The sequence below is a fragment of the Eucyclogobius newberryi genome, unplaced genomic scaffold, assembly GCF_026437365.1.
Source record: "Eucyclogobius newberryi isolate DKJ021-1_F unplaced genomic scaffold, fEucNew1.0.hap1 SCAF_10, whole genome shotgun sequence".
In the NCBI taxonomy this organism is placed as follows: Eukaryota; Metazoa; Chordata; class Actinopteri; order Gobiiformes; family Gobiidae; genus Eucyclogobius; species Eucyclogobius newberryi.
In genome coordinates this window covers 30,180,540-30,199,118 of record NW_027315724.1, presented here as the reverse complement: position 1 = coordinate 30,199,118, position 18,579 = coordinate 30,180,540, and the positions used below count along the sequence as shown (strand labels likewise).

Genomic DNA, 18,579 nt, shown 5'->3' with positions numbered 1-18,579 from the left:
AAACTCACTAAACATTTAATGAGAGTAATGTGTGAACATAGCACATTAGGCTGACGGATCACCTGCACACACAAAAGGGTCTAGCGTGAGATGAAGTGATTGAAGTCCTTGTTTACAGCAGGAGGCGCTGCACAGGAGCGAGGCTTTCCTGCTGGAGGACGTGCGCTCCTGTCGGCCCTCTCTCTCTCGAGCCTCGCGCTCCTACTCTCTCCCTTTCCCTCTGTGTCAGCTGTACCCCAGCAGCCCCACAGAGGTAACACTGACCTGCATGAAGCGCCTGTCTCTGATCGCTCATGTGCTCCTCTGCTTACTGTGCTGTCGCTTTTCGCTTAGTCACTTTGAGCTGTGTGGCGCCACGGACACTTAATATAGACATTATGAGTATGTGTCACTGCACAATGGGCTCTGCAGAGATGTGCAAGTGGTGTTTATCAGGAAGCCTGCCCACCATCTCTTACACATTGAATTAGATATAGTATTATACATTAGATTCTTTAAATACAACACAAGTCTCAACACAAGTCGCATGTGGGCCATTGTATTGATTTGAAGCCTTTACATTGATTTGATAATACACTAACCCAAATAAAACGGTGTGTAATAAGAGTAACAAAATGCATGGTCAGATTTGCTCTACACGTCGCTGCTCTCTGGTCCATACTAAGTGCCTTGTGTGTGTCCATCACTTTCTTTTGCCCCATTGTGTTTTTGCACTCTTGGATAAACGGTTTGGCCTTTTGTGGGTGGACTGATCGCAGTGTTGTGACCCCACAAACTCTGGTGGTGCTCAGGAGTACATGAAGCTGTCCGATGTGTATTCGATGTACGGCGGCGGTGACGGCGGCCGGCGCCACAGTCAAACATTTGCCGTAGACGCCGCGTTAGCCGTTCCCCTCGAGGTATCACGCAAGCACTTCCTGTTTGTGCCGAGTGTGTCTCCGTGGCCTCGTCCCACATGTGCTTCCTTAGTGTCCTGGATTCCGCCCTCCTGCAAACTGATGAGAGACGCAGGTTGATGAGGTTCACGTGAAGTTGCAACTGAACAGTCCAAAGTAACAACGTGATTTTTTTATTTTATTTTTTACTATTTTTGTCTAGTATAAAAGAAACAATATAACATTTTAGTGTTACGGTTATTGTGAGAAAAAACATCCATATTTAACGTTTATTCATGATTATTACTGTGTGAAATCTCGTTGAACACATTACTGTTTCTCAGCTTTATGAAATTGAACCATCAAAATGACAAAATAAAGTAAATGTGACTAAAACTGTACTTTATATTTATATATTTGTTTAACTATAGATTATATTGATTAAAACCACTTAATTTAGCTAATAGTGAAAATGATTCCTTTTTAGTTCTTATTGTGACCTTAATCATCACAATTATCGATTAACCGAATAAACTTGACGTCCCTAGTATAAGGTCAGCCTTGTCATGTCTCATTTGTTTTGTCCATTTTCTAATTTACTTACTTTTTCCCTTTTGGCACAACATTTGTAGGATTTCTGCTATTCATTTATTTTCTCAAACAGTGAATTTCCCATCGAGGTGAGCAGGATTCGAGGAGTCAAGGAAACATAAGTGGGACGGGGCCAGTGTGCCCCTTCTGACCTTTTCTTTCTGCAGTCTGACATGCTGCTCCCTCTGCTGGTCCGCTCTCTGCACTGCACCGTGGACTTTGCTTTTTTACTCACACGATTGAATTTTGGACATAAAAAAACACCATAAGTCCGTGTATGTGGAAATTCCATCCTTGTCAGTGTCACAAGCCAATGAAATACACTTACGGTTGCTCCAAAAAGTCTGCCATTTCTCCTCTGAAAGTGTCTTAGCCTCAGTGTGTTGCTCTCATCTGTCTCTGATGAAGACGAGTGTTGCGCAGATGTTGTGGTTTTTTTGCTTGAGTTTCCGTGACGCCGCATGTTTTCCCTCCAGAGTCCGGTGTTCTGTTGCCACGTTTGCCCGTTTGCCGCCTCCCTCGCTCACGCGCCTCCCTCTCTCCCCCCTCCTCTCTGTGCCCCCCCCCCGCTGAAGGAGTATGTGACAGTGGGGCAGTTGAGTCAGATGTACGGGATGCCCAAAGTGGAGTCGTCCCCCACCTCCCCGCTTCGCCACCACCGCCCTCAGCCCCTGCAGTCTGGAGCAGTAGACCCCGCCTTCCCGTGCCTCCCCTCTCACCATGGCTCCTCCCTCTCTCTCTCTGTGGAGGTGTGTGTCCTGTCTCCTGCTGTGATGGTGGTTAAGCTCCTCCTACTCTCAAAGCTGACTGTTTGCATGTTTTAACCGGCGGTGGAAAGTAGCAAAGTACTAAAGTAAAAGTACTACACTCGAGGAAATTTACCTCAGATACTTTTTTATGTTTACTCCGCTGCATTTTTGAATTGGACTGAAAAGTGCATTGCCATGACGACTGCCTGCCTAAAGATTATGAGTAAAAGACAGGGTTTTGACAAAAATCTATAAATTATATATAAATGCAGTCGCTTTCTTTGACCAAAAATCTGCACGATTCTTTATCAAGAGCACTACATATAATATTCAATATTCTCAATATCCATGTGAAATACTTTTCTCTCTCTAAATGTACATTTTTAACTGGTATTTCAATAATTATACTTAACTAGATTTTTTCACATGATATTTTTACTTTTATAGAAGTAATTTTTTGCTTCTGTTTCTATCTTTTACTTAATTAACACATTTGAGTTCTTCTTTTCGCACTTTCTTCCTTTTTTCTTTGTATATATTTTCAATCCACATAACTAGAGGTGGGCAGTATATACAAATGTAGCTAAATTCAGTTTGCCATAAAAGGTTATTATGTTGTCACCATAAATGCTTTTTAGATGTGTCAGAAGTGTCATTAGATAAAATAGACTTACAACAGTGGCCCCTATTGTGGGAGACGACCTTCTATGCTTCTTTTTGTGCTGATACGCCTTTAATATGCAAAAATGCAGTGGTCTGATGAAGTTGAATAAAGCATAAAAAGACTGTATGAGAATTGGGTCATTGCAGCCGGAACATGAATAAGACCAAAGAAATGTAAAATAAAGATGACTGCTGGAGGGTATCAAGAAAATGCAGCTGACAACCGTAATATGGTGCACATATTTTAGGGAGTCATTTTCATTAAAACATTACTTTCAGCTCTGTAGATGCTTCCAAAATATTCACTGAAAATACATGCTTTCTGAATGCTTTCTAATCTGTCTTTCCCGTTTCTGCCTGACCTTCTTCTTCACCTCCTCTTCACGGTGCAGTACCAGTCTGAGTCCTCTAGGCCGCGCCTTCCTAAAATAGATTTAGAGCAGTGGTACAGGGAGCTGATGGTGGGCTCCGGTCAGCTCGGGCCCCCGCCTCTTCCAGCCAAGTCTCTGTCCAGTCGCAGAGCGGCGCTGCAGGTACTGGCTCCTCTTCTCTTCTCCTGTTTGGTCACTTTTTAAACTCATTCTGTTGACCTTTGTGTTTGTGTGTAAAATTACACTTGTTATTACTCTAGTAGAAATCAATATTCAACATAAAGTGAATATTATTGTTGGGAAATGAAGAATTGTGTTGTTAAAATAAAGCTGCTTTGTTGCCTTCAGCAGAGAGTCTGCAGAACCATCAGTGGAAATAAGTGAATGTTGAACACTTTGAAGTTTTGACTTTGAAGCTTGCAGAACTTACAAAAAGACAGAATTAAGAAAAATATGTCTGATCAAAAAGCTCTTTAAAACTTTGTGTCTCTGTGTGTGTAAGCGACGTCTTTGATATTTTGATTCATAAAGTGAACTGAACCCTGTCGAACCCTAAATGTGCCTTTAACAGGTTTCTATGCAGGGGCTGGAGCTGGAGCAGATGTTCAGTCTGGCATCATTGCCTCTACTTCACTGAAGCATTGTGATTGCAGCATGTTTATTCCTTCATCTGTTCTTCAGGTGTTTCGCTCAAAGTTGGACAGTGATCCAGGACAAACCCTCCTCAGCTCCAGGTCTGGCTCGGCCTCGCCTCTGCTCCACGGAGCAGCCACACTGGGACGAAACACCAGCTCCAAGGTACAGACCATTCTCCCTTTAATGTATATAGTATAATGTACAATAGAGACAGATGTTGGCACTAACCATCTCCTGCTTTACCCATGCAGAGCCCCCTGCTGGCCGCTAACAGCACTGGCAGTTTGCCCAGGAACCTGGCAGCTACTCTTCAGGACATCGAGACCAAGAGGCAGCTGGCTCTGCAGCAGAAAGGTAACTCACCTGCAAATGCCCTCTGCTATAACCCCGAGGTTTCAGCCAATTACATTTCTTGTTTAAATGTTATACATTTGCCACCCAGAGGATACATTTCTCTGTGAAAGTCTCCTCATTCGTTTTTGTAAAGAAGATCATTTTGTACAGGCTTTAAGTACATATTTTCATTTGTGTAAAGTTGATCAGTATTGTAAGTGTTGTTTGAATATATAGGGTGTGTATGAAGTGACAGCACAAAGATGTGGGGCTTCAGAGTGACTGCTGCTGGGTCAGGACTGCCCACATTAGAGAGTATTGGTGTTTAGGCTTTGCTCACCTCTGACCTGCAGACAGACCGTCGGGGAGGGAAGATTAGAAGGTTGACAGATCCAGGGGCATCTGCTCGTTCACGCTGCCGTTTTCTCCACTGCATCATCTAACTAACTCTGATGACTGATTCCTGTCCATTCAAATGATAGCTCCACTTTTAACTCTGCTCTTTTGGGAATGCATGCATTTTTAACGATATGGGAAAAGAACCATATAAAGTCGCTTTTAAAGTATGTAACCTTTTCACGCTTCTAAGAACATGGAAAAGCCAATAAGACATCTTCAACACAGCCAAAAGACCAAAGACTGAATTTAAGGAATTCCAGCCCAATTTGAAACTAAAGCCCTTCTCGCACCTGTATCGATTCCTGCTTCAAAGCTAACATTTGCCAGTTCTCGACACTTGGCCGGTTCATTTTCAGACTCCATAACTCAGCCCAGTGTGTCTCCTCTCCTCTGGCGTGTCATTAACGCCTCTCTCCAATGGAATCTTTTCATCTTTCCTTTGTCTGAAGCATCGAACGCTCACTCTCTCTGCTCCATCAATCTTCTATGAACAGTCAGGCTGCAGAGGGATAAATCTTGCATGTGCAAAGCTGTGAGCGCGCTTGTCCTCAGCAGATATTGATCTTGGCTTGGCATCGGGACGCAGAGATTAGCCGGGGAAATTTCTGTACAGCCGTTATTCCCTCTGTATTTTGCAGGAGCACATAATGTGTTGTATGTGCGGTGCATGGACAGAGGTTTGGTTTTGGCGGTGGTGATAATAATGTGTCTTTTATGTTGGACGTGTGCTACAGTTGCCTCGAGCATGATGGTTTAATCTGCTCTGCTCATGTTCTCTCTGCTGGACCTGTGTCTGTGGAGAAGGAGACGCATTTTTTGTCCTAAATGTTTCAGAAAAAGCTTGCGTAATTATGTCACGACAACAAATTTGGACGTGCGATTATATATCTCCGGAAAATATCCAGATGAACTACTTTATGCCACTGACACGTTAACCCTAAAGCAGCACAATCCTAATAAACCCCTTTCAAAACGAACTAAATCCACGAGCTGCAACAAGTTAATAGCAGAATAAACACGTAAGTAGTTTGTGTCTATAATGAAGTATAGAAGTTACTTGTTCGACCCTCTACAGAAAGAATCTTATCGTACTAAATAGAAATAACAAAACAATTCCCAGAAGAATATTGTACATAAATAGTGCGCTCTATCTTTCTTGGATGATAAGTCAATATAGTAATCATGTTTACAGGCTTACACATACTATCACTGCTCACGTGTGAAATTAGGACCGTTCAAATCAAATCCCAATTACTTTCTTATAAATGTTCTTATAAAAGTCCTTAAATCTGACCGTAACCCATAGTTTTCCTGCCACAAGTAAATGTTATTAGTTTTGTTAGTTCCAAGAATCAAATGATAAAAGGCATTTGTTTAATTTATGTTCATTAATTATATTTGTCGTAATGAAGCATACTGTGTGCACTGTGTTTACTTTTTTTGTGGGTTTTTTCGGCCATCGATCATTAGAAAAGCCTTTAAAACCGTAAATGCTGTTGAAATGCTAAACTTTGTGTCATCAGTTGAATTCATAAATGGGCCAACCTGGAATACGTCTGATCTGTTTTGCATACTTAATCTTAAATCAAAAAGCTCCTGCACGGTCCACTGGAGGGACTGGCTGGTGCTTTGCTTTGCTCATTTGGTCCTCAGAGACTGTGAACACATGTGGACAAACCGTCTCACCCCCCGCTCCTCTCTCCAGGTCAGCAGGTGATCGAGGAGCAGCGGCGGCGTCTGGCTGAGCTGAAGCAGCGAGCCGCAGCGGAGGCCCAGTGCCAGTGGGAGGCGCTGCACGGGTCCCAGTCCCAGCTCCTCAGCCCCTCGCCGTCCTCGCCCTCCCGCTCGCCCCTGCAGTCCTACGGCGTGCACCACTCCATCCTGCACCACCAGCCCGCGGCCCGAGAGCAGCCCTACGATACGCTCAGCCTGGAGAGCTCCGACAGCATGGACACCAGCATCTCCACGGGCAACAACTCGGCCTGCTCACCTGACAACGTGTCCAGGTAAAGAGGTTCTGTACGGACGCGGATATAAAGACTGCAGACTTGCTTTAGCATGCTTAAGGTTCACGTATGTGATTGTACCTAGTTTATACACATAGTAACGTTAATGTTTAGGCCTGTTTTTGCTCTGTTTTAGAGCATATAATGACGTGGAACTCTGTGTGAAGCGTTAGAGCGCCAAAGAGAACAGTGTCAATGCAAATATATGTTTTATTATTATACGTTTTCAAAAATGAACAAAGCATAAACAAAACAACACAACATACAGGAAAACCAAATACTTGAAAACCAAAACTTAGAAGAAGAAAGAAAAAAAGTTAACGGTTGAATAGGACCGTAATCCTTTAGTCAATTACCCAGATTTGTATTTGTTAAATATTTGATTGGGATTATACACGTTTATATGGGCCGCAGCAGTAAGAGTCAATGCACTTAGGGTCTAATATATGTTCAGATCATAGCGTTTGGAGAGCTTTAGCTATTTTCCCGCCTTCTTTTAGTCAAATAATGCCTTTAGTCGACCTGGAATCAGTTGATTACGGCCCTTCTGTTTATTACACAAAAACTGTCACGACGCTTAACATTTAACCTGTTTAACATTAAAACCCCTGACATTAGACGCGCGTGGTCGTAATGTTGTGGCTGATCAGTGTAGTTCAGTCATAATTATTAACACCGGATAGTCCTCCGCTGTCCGGGGCGCGTCCTTGTGCCAACATCGGCTCGTTCGGTGCCATCTGGTCGCGTGGCATCGCTGTGTCGCGTTTAACTGACAGTGTGTGGGCTGCAGCAGATTTTGCTCATAACGGCTTTTCGCAGCTCCCGCGGGACCAATCGTACAACTATTAGCAGTGATTTGTAAACGTGGCACTGAGCAAACTGACAGCCACCACAGGGCCAAGGCCACATGACTAAAGTGTCTGTTTTTAAGTTTAAGTTGTTACAAAGTCCGTGAGTAAGTTGTTTTTGGGGACATTACGTCTTACAGAGTTTTTTAACAGCAACAAAAACTGCAAACATGGACAAAAGCTGTCAAGACGTCAACATTTCAATGAATAAAAGCTGAAGCAACGTGGGCAGAGTGTTATTTTAAGGCTGCATAAATAAGACATTATGATTGTCGGTCGGTCAAATGCCAATAACACATTGTGCTGCGTCCATTGTCACCGGGTTTTGGTTGGTATTTGCTTGTTTCAGCACTTTTGTTTCTGCCACAAAATGCACACACTTTAAGCACTTTTAGTTTTGTTTCCCGAGTTTACTTTTGATTGTTTTATGTTGCACCACGTCGCCAAAGCAAGTTCCTGGTTTTTTTTTCACTGACAAAGCACTAAAACTTCTTGTAGTTCGACTCAAACCTTTTAAAATAGTTATAAATGATCATATTTTCGTGTAATAAAGTCACGATTGTAAAATAAAACTGATAAAACTCATTCACTTTTACCAATCTTAAACAATGACGTCTTTGTTTTCTCGACAGCATCGGAGGACTAGACGCCCTAAAGATCGAGGAGATGGAGAAGATGCTGAAGGAGGCTCAACTGGAAAAAGCCAGACTTATTGAATCTCGAGTGAGTTGCATTTCAAAAGGACATCACACCCCGTTCAGATAAATCCATACTAAATGATAAATGACACCGCCGCAGGTCCGATGTTTACTCTACGCAACGGCCAAGTCAATACAGCGATTAATTTCGCTGACAGCCGGAGAAAGTTATAGCTCGACTATAAATTCTTCCCATATTTATCATTTCTATAGCGGCAAAACTTTCCTTCTTTGCGCTTTTATCATTGTGAACTTGGAGAAATCGTCTGTTTTTTGTTTGAAATCAAAGCCACGCCGTTTGTAACAAAGCGATTGCGCGCAGGAGCGGGAATATCTGGCCCGACGACAGATGCTGGAGGAGGAAAGGAGGAGGAGGGAGGAGGCCGAGAAACGACTCCAGGACGAAACCATGCACCGGGAGCAGCTCATCGAGAAGGAGGTCAAGATGAGGTCCAAGAACTTCGCTCAGGTCAGGAAAAGTCTCCTCACGCTCGTCAGTATCAACTCTGTGCCGCGAGAAGCTAAATGTACTGCAACAAGGCTAGATTTAAACCAGGAAGTGCAGATTTTGTTGATATTTTCTTAATCTAATCTAATTTATTAAGTTATTAAGTCTGTTTCAGGATTTTAAAGTACATTATAACCTGCTTTTCTTCACAGAGAGTTCCACAATATAAACGTCTCTATCTAAATCTCCATCTAACTATTTCAAACAGTAAACATCTTTATGCCACTCACACAATAAAATCTAAACCAGGAGAAATAAACAAATATTCTCAATGTATAGTATTGTTAATAAATGAGAAAGGCACATATAACACAATTAAACACTTTAACAGTTAAACGCAATTGATTTAATGACCAAAATCTTAAAGTACTACAAAAATATTAGAAGTTCCACATGCAGAAAACAACAAGCACATGATAAATATTGAAATAATAAGTCAAATCTCAAAGCGATTACTTCATTTATTTTCTTTTATTCACTTTTATTTAACCAGGTACAAATTAATTTAGATTGAAACCTCTTTTTCGCTGATATACTTGAATGTACTTTGTCAAAATCAGTATTCAACGCAGTACTTTTTTTGCATTTCACACACTTTTTCCTTTTGTCACGTTTCGATTGGCCGCAACGTTTCGAACAAAGTGATCTGACCTGTGTCCAGGCTCGTCCGATGACCCGATACTTACCGATCAGAAAGGAGGAGTTCGACCTCCGCTCTCACGTGGATTCGTCCGGACACAGCGTGGACACGTGCAGCCACGTCATCGTCACGGAGAAGATGTGCAAAGGGAACCTGGTCAAAATGGGCGGAAAGATCAAGTCCTGGAAGAAACGCTGGTTCGTCTTCGATCGCCTCAAACGGACCTTCTCTTACTATGTCGGTGAGTACAGTGACCTCTGACCCCTGTAGAGAAATACGGATTAGACCACAAAGCAAATGTCCACAAAACGAATAAATGATTGTGCTACTTTTTGGAGCGGTGTTTCTTAACCTGGGGTACGGGAAATACTTTCAGATTTTAAAAGAAGGAAATATTGAGTAGTGTTTGTAGTAAATGTTACATCCTTAAATCCCCAATAAGTCACTTTTTAAACAGAAAATAGACTAATATAATGAGAATGTTTGGAATTTGTATGTTTTTTTTACACTATTATATGTAAAAACAAGCATCCTATTGTCACTCTTCCTCCTTGTTCCATTTTGTTCCTTTTGCTATAATATTCCACAGTTTGGTATAAAACGTCGCCACGAAGAACTTCGATTTTAACTTATTTTCATGAGGTGCAGGTGACGCGGCTCCTCCAAAAGGTTACACATATAATTGACAATATACCACTATATTAGTACTATAGTAAAGTGGTTTATTTGCCTAGTAACCGAGTTGGTGGGACTCTTAAAGTGTGAGACGTGTGTGTGTTGTGTACCACTGTCTCATGGGACAAAGAGCTACACTTTCAAAGATCCATGTACATAAATAAAACCTCATACGCTGGTGTAAATAATATATATATTTATATAATAAATAATATATAATTTATAAAATATATTATATATATATATATATATATATATATACGTGTAAATAAGTGATATATATGTGTTAGTAAACCATGTAGAGTCAGTGTGTAGGTGCTGTAAAACGCTGAAGTTGTTAATATTTCAGTGGCGAGCGGCGTGTCGGCGCGGCGAGTGGAACACGCGTCCTCCAGACCTTGAGCGCCTCATGTGCGGAGCGTGCGCCGCTGTAATTTGATGTTGCACACTGAGCTCTGGGACACTGGCTGTCAGCCCTTTGAAGTCCTCAGAAGGTTCCGCTTAAAGCTGCTTAAAGCGTACCTTGTTGAAAGCGGGCCAGGGCGAGGAGGTGTTCTGAGATTACTTTGGTGCTAGTTGAAATGCTCTGCGCCTGCCCCGTCCTCCCAGGAGCGGGTTTGAGACGCTCGCCCTTGTCTCCTGACCTTGCGTGAAAGCGTTAACGCGAGGTGACGAGCGCGAGTCGGGAGCGCCGCTAATCAAGCCTCAGTTTGGCTCATTTACACGCACTCAAATGAGATGCAAACACGGGGCTGTTTGAATGCTAAACAGGTCATTAGCGGATAATGGCTGCGCGTTTAAAGGAAACTATTATTCCTCGAAATGAAGTGCAACGTCTCTACCTACTGCTCTTAAGTTGGCTTGTGCAGTGTTTGTGCCTGGAGGTAGAGAGGGGCGTCGAGTTCCCCACCGGTTCCTCACTGCGGTTCTGCAGAGGCTGATGAAACAAACTGCAATCATTTACCACAGCGGCGTAAGAATGCAGTCAGGTCTGAAAATACAATGAGAGCCCCATTGGTTTTAAAAACAGACAAAAACTGCTGCGCTTGTCTTTTTCCATCCATCATCAAAAAACTATAAATTGGTCACGATCAGAGTTGGACGGCGTTTGCTAATTGGCTCATCGTTCAAACAGTGTGACGTTGATCTGATGAACTTTGGTTCTCGTGCTTGTAATAGTAATACTTTGTGTGCATATCACTATATTCATTTGTAGTGTAGGATTATTGTGAGGAGAAACATCACTGATTATTGACAGGACCAAACAGCAGTGAAATCCTGAATTTTCTTTCTGTATCGCTGTCTTGATACATGTCAAGTGTGACTTTCTGATTGATAAAGTAAAGTTCATGTGTTGGGCTGCAATATTTAAGTTACATTTTAAAATAATTGTAATTGAATTTGGAAAAAATGTTTATCTGGACTAAACCGACTCAAACAAACAAACAAATACAATTACTTTTTGAGCTGTGGATTTAATTGAAAAGAGCTAAATTTGCTTGTCACAATTTATAATATTGTTATTGTTGTTGTTGTTGTTATTATTATATTGTAGGTGTGGCACGATATCACATTTATGTCGTATGATTATTGTCAGGAAAAAACATCACAATTTAAGGTTATTCACTATAACTGAGACCAACCAACAACTGAACAATATAACATTTAGTTTCATTCCTTTAACACATTTAGTATTCCTCAGATTTGTGCCCAGTTTTATGAAATCTAAATAAAGTAAACGTGGGTAAAACAGTCGGATGAAAAAGCACCGGTAATTCACGTTTAAATGTTTTTTGTTGTTTCTGTTCAATCACGAATGATCTTTTCTCGTTGTGTTTCCTCTTCAGACAAACATGAGACAAAGCTGAAGGGCGTGATCTACTTTCAGGCCATCGAGGAGGTTTACTACGACCACCTCCGAAGTGCCACCAAGGTAACACACACACACACACACACACACACACTTCTCTCTCTCTAACACACACACACACACACTTCTGTCTCTCTAACACACACACACACACACACACACACACTTCTCTCTCTCTAACACACACACACACACTTCTGTCTCTCTAACACACACACACACACACACACTTCTCTCTCTCTCTAACACACACACACACACACACACACTTCTCTCTCTCTAACACACACACACACACACACTTCTCTCTCTCTAACACACACACACACACACACACTTCTCTCTCTCTAACACACACACACACACACACACACTTCTCTCTCTCTAACACACACACACACACACACACTTCTCTCTCTCTAACACACACACACACACACACACACTTCTCTCTCTCTAACACACACGCACACACACACACACACACACTTCTCTCTCTCTAACACACACGTACACACACACACACACACACTTCTCTCTCTCTAACACACACACACACACACACACACACTTCTCTCTCTCTAACACACACACACACACACTTCTGTCTCTCTAACACACACACACACACACACACACTTCTCTCTCTCTAACACACACACACACACTTCTCTCTCTCTAACACACACACACACACACACACACACACACACTTCTCTCTCTCTAACACACACACACACACACACACACACTTCTCTCTCTCTAACACACACGTACACACACACACACACACACTTCTCTCTCTCTAACACACACACACACACACACACACACACACACACACTTCTCTCTCTCTAACACACACACACACACACACACACACACACTTCTCTCTCTCTAACACACACACACACACACACACACACACACACACTTCTCTCTCTCTAACACACACACACACACACACACTTCTCTCTCTCTAACACACACACACACACACACACACTTCTCTCTCTCTAACACACACGTACACACACACACACACACACTTCTCTCTCTCTAACACACACACACACACACACACACTTCTCTCTCTCTAACACACACACACACACTTCTGTCTCTCTAACACACACACACACACACACACACACACACACACACACACACACTTCTCTCTCTCTAACACACACACACACACACACACACTTCTCTCTCTCTAACACACACACACACACACACACTTCTCTCTCTCTAACACACACACACACACACACACACACTTCTCTCTCTCTAACACACACGTACACACACACACACACACACACACACTTCTCTCTCTCTAACACACACACACACACACACACACACACACTTCTCTCTCTCTAACACACACACACACACACACACACACACACACACACACTTCTCTCTCTCTAACACACACACACACACACGTAAATACTACTTATCCTCTGCTTGTGCACTCTTGTTGCTCTGGCTGTGCAGCTGCAGAAGGGACTTTTCAGCTTGAGTCTCAGTGTATGTATATCCACAGATACACACAGTGTATGTATATCCACAGATACACACAGTGTATGTATATCCACAGATACACACAGTGTATGTATATCCACAGATATATATAGTGTATGTATATCCACAGATACACACAGTGTATGTATATCCACAGATACACACAGTGTATGTATATCCACAGATACACACAGTGTATGTATATCCACAGATACACACAGTGTATGTATATCCACAGATACACACAGTGTATGTATATCCACAGATACACACAGTGTATGTATATCCACAGATACACACAGTGTATGTATATCCACAGATACACACAGTGTATGTATATCCACAGATACACACAGTGTATGTATATCCACAGATACACACAGTGTATGTATATCCACAGATACACACAGTGTATGTATATCCACAGATACACACAGTGTATGTATATCCACAGATACACACAGTGTATGTATATCCACAGATATATATAGTGTATGTATATCCACAGATACACACAGTGTATGTATATCCACAGATACACACAGTGTATGTATATCCACAGATACACACAGTGTATGTATATCCACAGATACACACAGTGTATGTATATCCACAGATACACACAGTGTATGTATATCCACAGATACACACAGTGTATGTATATCCACAGATACACACAGTGTATGTATATCCACAGATATATATAGTGTATGTATATCCACAGATACACACAGTGTATGTATATCCACAGATACACACAGTGTATGTATATCCACAGATACACACAGTGTATGTATATCCACAGATACACACAGTGTATGTATATCCACAGATACACACAGTGTATGTATATCCACAGATACACACAGTGTATGTATATCCACAGATACACACAGTGTATGTATATCCACAGATACACACAGTGTATGTATATCCACAGATATATATAGTGTATGTATATCCACAGATACACACAGTGTATGTATATCCACAGATACACACAGTGTATGTATATCCACAGATACACACAGTGTATGTATATCCACAGATACACACAGTGTATGTATATCCACAGATACACACAGTGTATGTATATCCACAGATACACACAGTGTATGTATATCCACAGATACACACAGTGTATGTATATCCACAGATATATATAGTGTATGTATATCCACAGATACACACAGTGTATGTATATCCACAGATACACACAGTGTATGTATATCCACAGATACACACAGTGTATGTATATCCACAGATACACACAGTGTATGTATATCCACAGATACACACAGTGTATGTATATCCACAGATACACACAGTGTATGTATATCCACAGATACACACAGTGTATGTATGTATGTATATCCACAGATACACACAGTGTATGTATGTATGTATATCCACAGATACACACAGTGTATGTATATCCACAGATACACACAGTGTATGTATGTATGTATATCCACAGATACACACAGTGTATGTATATCCACAGATACACACAGTGTATGTATGTATGTATATCCGCAGATACACACAGTGTATGTGCAGTGTATGTATATCCACAGATATATATAGTGTATGTATATCCACAGATATATACAGTGTATGTATATCCACAGATATATACAGTGTATGTATATCCACAGATATATACAGTGTATGTATATCCACAGATATATACAGTGTATGTATATCCACAGATATATACAGTGTATGTATATCTAGTATTTGCACAAATCCTCCCTGTAACCTCTCTTTCCTCCTCGTTAGAAAAGGAAGGACGACGCTTGTAAAGGAAATGTATTAAGTCCCTAAAATCTACTCCGGCAGTGTGTGCTGATCCTCCCTGATCCCTCCGTCCCCGTGGTCTGTCGGAAGCCGCTGCGAAAAATAATAGTACAACTTTTTAGTCTGTCTAAATCCGGCAGAATTAAGCGCTACAGCCTTTTACAGTCAGTCAGAGAGCAACGTGGATTCACACTCACCATGTCTAATTATCCTCCCCTGACAGGGCCGGACAGGGTTTCTCCATTCACAGTTTGCGTAGCGTGTTTTATTTCATAGTCTTTAAAATAAAATAAAAAACATAGCAAAGTGTCAAGAAAAATTGATTATTGACGTTTTAACAGAAATCGTAACGGTTTATATTTGCAAAGACGGCAATCTATGTAACTTCTCTGATTCCATTGATAGAGGGACAAACGTGACAACAAATCAATGAATAATGAAGCTGTGCTAAATTAAAATCATAAAGAATACAGAATATTAAACATATGAAGTGACATTTCTGTACCTTTGTGGTTCATTCATTGTAATTACGTTATTAAGTGCGGCGCTTGGACTGCAAAACAGACATTGGGAATCATTTCGGTCAATATCGTCACCTGTATCCATGGAGATCGTTTCTGATTTAGTACGTGCCGCAGTGAAGCAGTAACGTATACATTTCAACATGTTTCTTTTGTAATAAAAACGCTTGTATTTGAATAAATATGTGATGCACCGTAGAGTATTTTAAGCAAAGCATTGACATTTTTATTATGAAGAAAAGCTAATGTAGGTCTTAAAAGTATTCACATCCCTGTTTAGATCCAAGAGTACCATGAGGTCAAAATATATATATATATATATATATATATATATATATATATATATATATATATATATATAGTGGCATATGAAGTTTCTCTGTCTTGATTCTTGTGTGTACTTTTTGTTGCACCATTTACACCCTTTATAAAACCACAGGCACCGTCTTTACACTCTTTCTTTTCTCTCCTTGTGATCGTTGCTGATCTTTTGCCTTTGCAGCCTTGACTTTAAAAAAAAGCGTTGACATTTTCACGTCACAAAGCCTCCGTAGCTCTGCGCCCGTCGAAGTGACGGCCCGTCGCCGAGTTTCCACTCAACTGCGCGGCTCTGATCAACTTTTGAACCTTTTGATTTCACTTGTCACTTCCAATGTCACGTAACGGAGGGAAAAAAGTTGGGAGCAGGGCGCATTTGAAGAGACGTGTGAGGTTCGGAGGGGGAACAGGCGACGCGGATCACAGGAACAGGCTGCAAACGTTTGTGCAGATGAAAAAGAAACGCTCAATAATGAGAATACACGAAACATTTAAACTCATTAGCAAGCACACGTTATTTTTCTGATGTAGATAAGGAATATTAACGTTGGCATGCCGGTGAGGATTGAGGCGAGATCATTATTACATACGTTTTCATGAAGTAAATATAGAGCCTGAAATATGAGGTCGTTTGTTTGATCTATTCATGTAACAGACATAGTCATAATAAGGCATTATCTAAGGTAGGGCTATGCAGTTTTTGATTTATAGAGATCCGTTTGAATGTTTTTCTGTTCTGTGTTTTATATTTAAAATCGGAAAAAGACACAAAACACATGCAAGACGTCCAGAAAGAGCAGGAAATAATCAACATGTAATCATAAACGTACATTTAAAAAGCAGCAAAAGGCATCCAACGAAAATGAAGGCACAAATTGTCCAAAGTAAATGTAAAATGAAGTCTGAGTGTGATTAAAGTCGGTCCGGTCCTTGATGCTCGGTGCAGTTTGTGTCTTGTATTTCTTCCCCACCGCCAAAAGTATGTTTCAATTTATTGTGTCCACGGCAGGAGTTTTGAGTTCTGAAGTCCAGTGGGATGGTGAGGTCAAAGACGGTCTGCAGCGCTTTGTTAATCTCAGTCCAATAGAACCGTCTCGAAACACATGACGATGAACCATTTGGCCACAGCATTCTCACCAGCGACGAGGATTTCCCTGTGACTAGTGCACATTAGTGAGCATAAAACACCATGTTACATTTTAACAACTGAATTCTTTCCAAGCATATGATTTTGTGGTCCATTGAGAAGTATAATGTTCCCATTCTTCGTCCGTCAGAACAAAACGACCATCTCTGTCCCACGTTAGTAGAATGACGTCCAAATTCTGAATGCAGTTTTAGATATTCTGATTGATATGCCTTAATAAAACATTTTATCAGAGGGTCTTTGTAGTGTAGAGTTGCTTTGTTCAATTTTGTGGTTGTCTCTCATTAAGTCCTGTTTCCACATTCAATAGTTTTTGATAAGAAACGAATGCTATTGAATGAATTTCCGGTAAAAACTGTGCTTGATAAATACTTAAAAATCCATCTTTTAAGAGAGCAAAGACCCATATCCTTTCAGAAACCTTTCCTTGTTATTTACCCACTGTTTGTCCTGGTTTGCTGTGTGTAAAATGCATGTCTTTGTGATCGTTCTCATTCTATAAACCGTACATTGTCATTGATGGCGTTTCCGTTGTGCTTCCTCCAGAGCCCGAACCCTTCGCTGACGTTCTGCGTCAAGACTCACGACAGACTGTACTTCATGGTGGCTCCTTCTGCCGAGGCCATGAGGATCTGGATGGACGTGATTGTGACCGGGGCCGAGGGCTACACGCAGTTCATGAACTAACGTGTCCGCCGCATCAGACTTCACTTTTTCCCGTTTCCTGCCTGTCCCACTGCGGGCTCATGCCTTCCTCCATTCACTTTCAATATCACAGCTTTTTGATTTGATTTTCTTTGTTTTTTGTTGGAACATTTTCTTTGTGATTCTGTTTGGATCAAAAAGGGAGTCACGCTCAAGTCATGACTGTAAAACCAAATGTAAAGAAGACTATACAAGCCTTTCTATATTGCCAAATGGAGATATTCTAGTTACTTTTTTGTATTATTTTGTCTTTTTTTTAAACTTTCATTCATGGATTCAGCCAAAAGACTCAATGCCAATGTTTTCCTGTAAGTGCTCTGTTGTCACCGTTGCTTTTAGTTCATCAAAAGACAGAGAACTTGTCTATTACTAGTCTGTGATGAGTGTTCACGTTGTGTCTGACACTACACCGTATATTTATTGTAAAGAGTTTACTCTATCCAGGTTCACCAAAGTCGTGTTAGATTCACTACCGCTCAGGAGTTCACACCGCAGTTCTCCCTGTGTTTCAACCAATATAAAAGTAGCTGCTAATGTTTTGAAACACACATTCATTTACTATAATACTATAATTCACACATTTAAACCGCTCAGAATCATCCACAGGTACCGCGTTTCCAGTGTCGTTTTATAATCTTATTTAAAAAAGTATCGGGCCCATTCACCAGCTCAAGACGCATATCCATATCT

At 41.1% G+C, this 18,579-nt stretch overlaps 1 protein-coding gene across 11 annotated transcripts in view; it reads left to right on the top strand.

Annotated features, from left to right (window-relative positions):
- The window catches only part of phldb1b (pleckstrin homology-like domain, family B, member 1b), a 92,435-nt gene extending 74,135 nt beyond the window's left edge, over positions 1 to 18,300 (top strand). For 7 of the 11 annotated variants that reach the window (XM_072454360.1, XM_072454386.1, XM_072454352.1 and 4 more), the window contains 12 exons: positions 119 to 253; positions 792 to 899; positions 2,042 to 2,215; positions 3,271 to 3,411; positions 3,931 to 4,047; positions 4,137 to 4,239; positions 6,323 to 6,623; positions 8,104 to 8,194; positions 8,492 to 8,638; positions 9,339 to 9,558; positions 11,840 to 11,925; positions 17,731 to 18,300. In XM_072454360.1, the coding sequence (XP_072310461.1) occupies positions 119 to 253; positions 792 to 899; positions 2,042 to 2,215; positions 3,271 to 3,411; positions 3,931 to 4,047; positions 4,137 to 4,239; positions 6,323 to 6,623; positions 8,104 to 8,194; positions 8,492 to 8,638; positions 9,339 to 9,558; positions 11,840 to 11,925; positions 17,731 to 17,871 (1,764 nt within the window). In that variant the 3' untranslated portion in view covers positions 17,872 to 18,300. The remainder of the gene's footprint in view (positions 1 to 118; positions 254 to 791; positions 900 to 2,041; positions 2,216 to 3,270; positions 3,412 to 3,930; positions 4,048 to 4,136; positions 4,240 to 6,322; positions 6,624 to 8,103; positions 8,195 to 8,491; positions 8,639 to 9,338; positions 9,559 to 11,839; positions 11,926 to 17,730) is intronic. The other 4 variants (XM_072454368.1, XM_072454394.1, XM_072454403.1 and 1 more) reach the window with 4 other exon arrangements.
- The last annotated feature ends 279 nt before the right edge of the window (positions 18,301 to 18,579 follow it).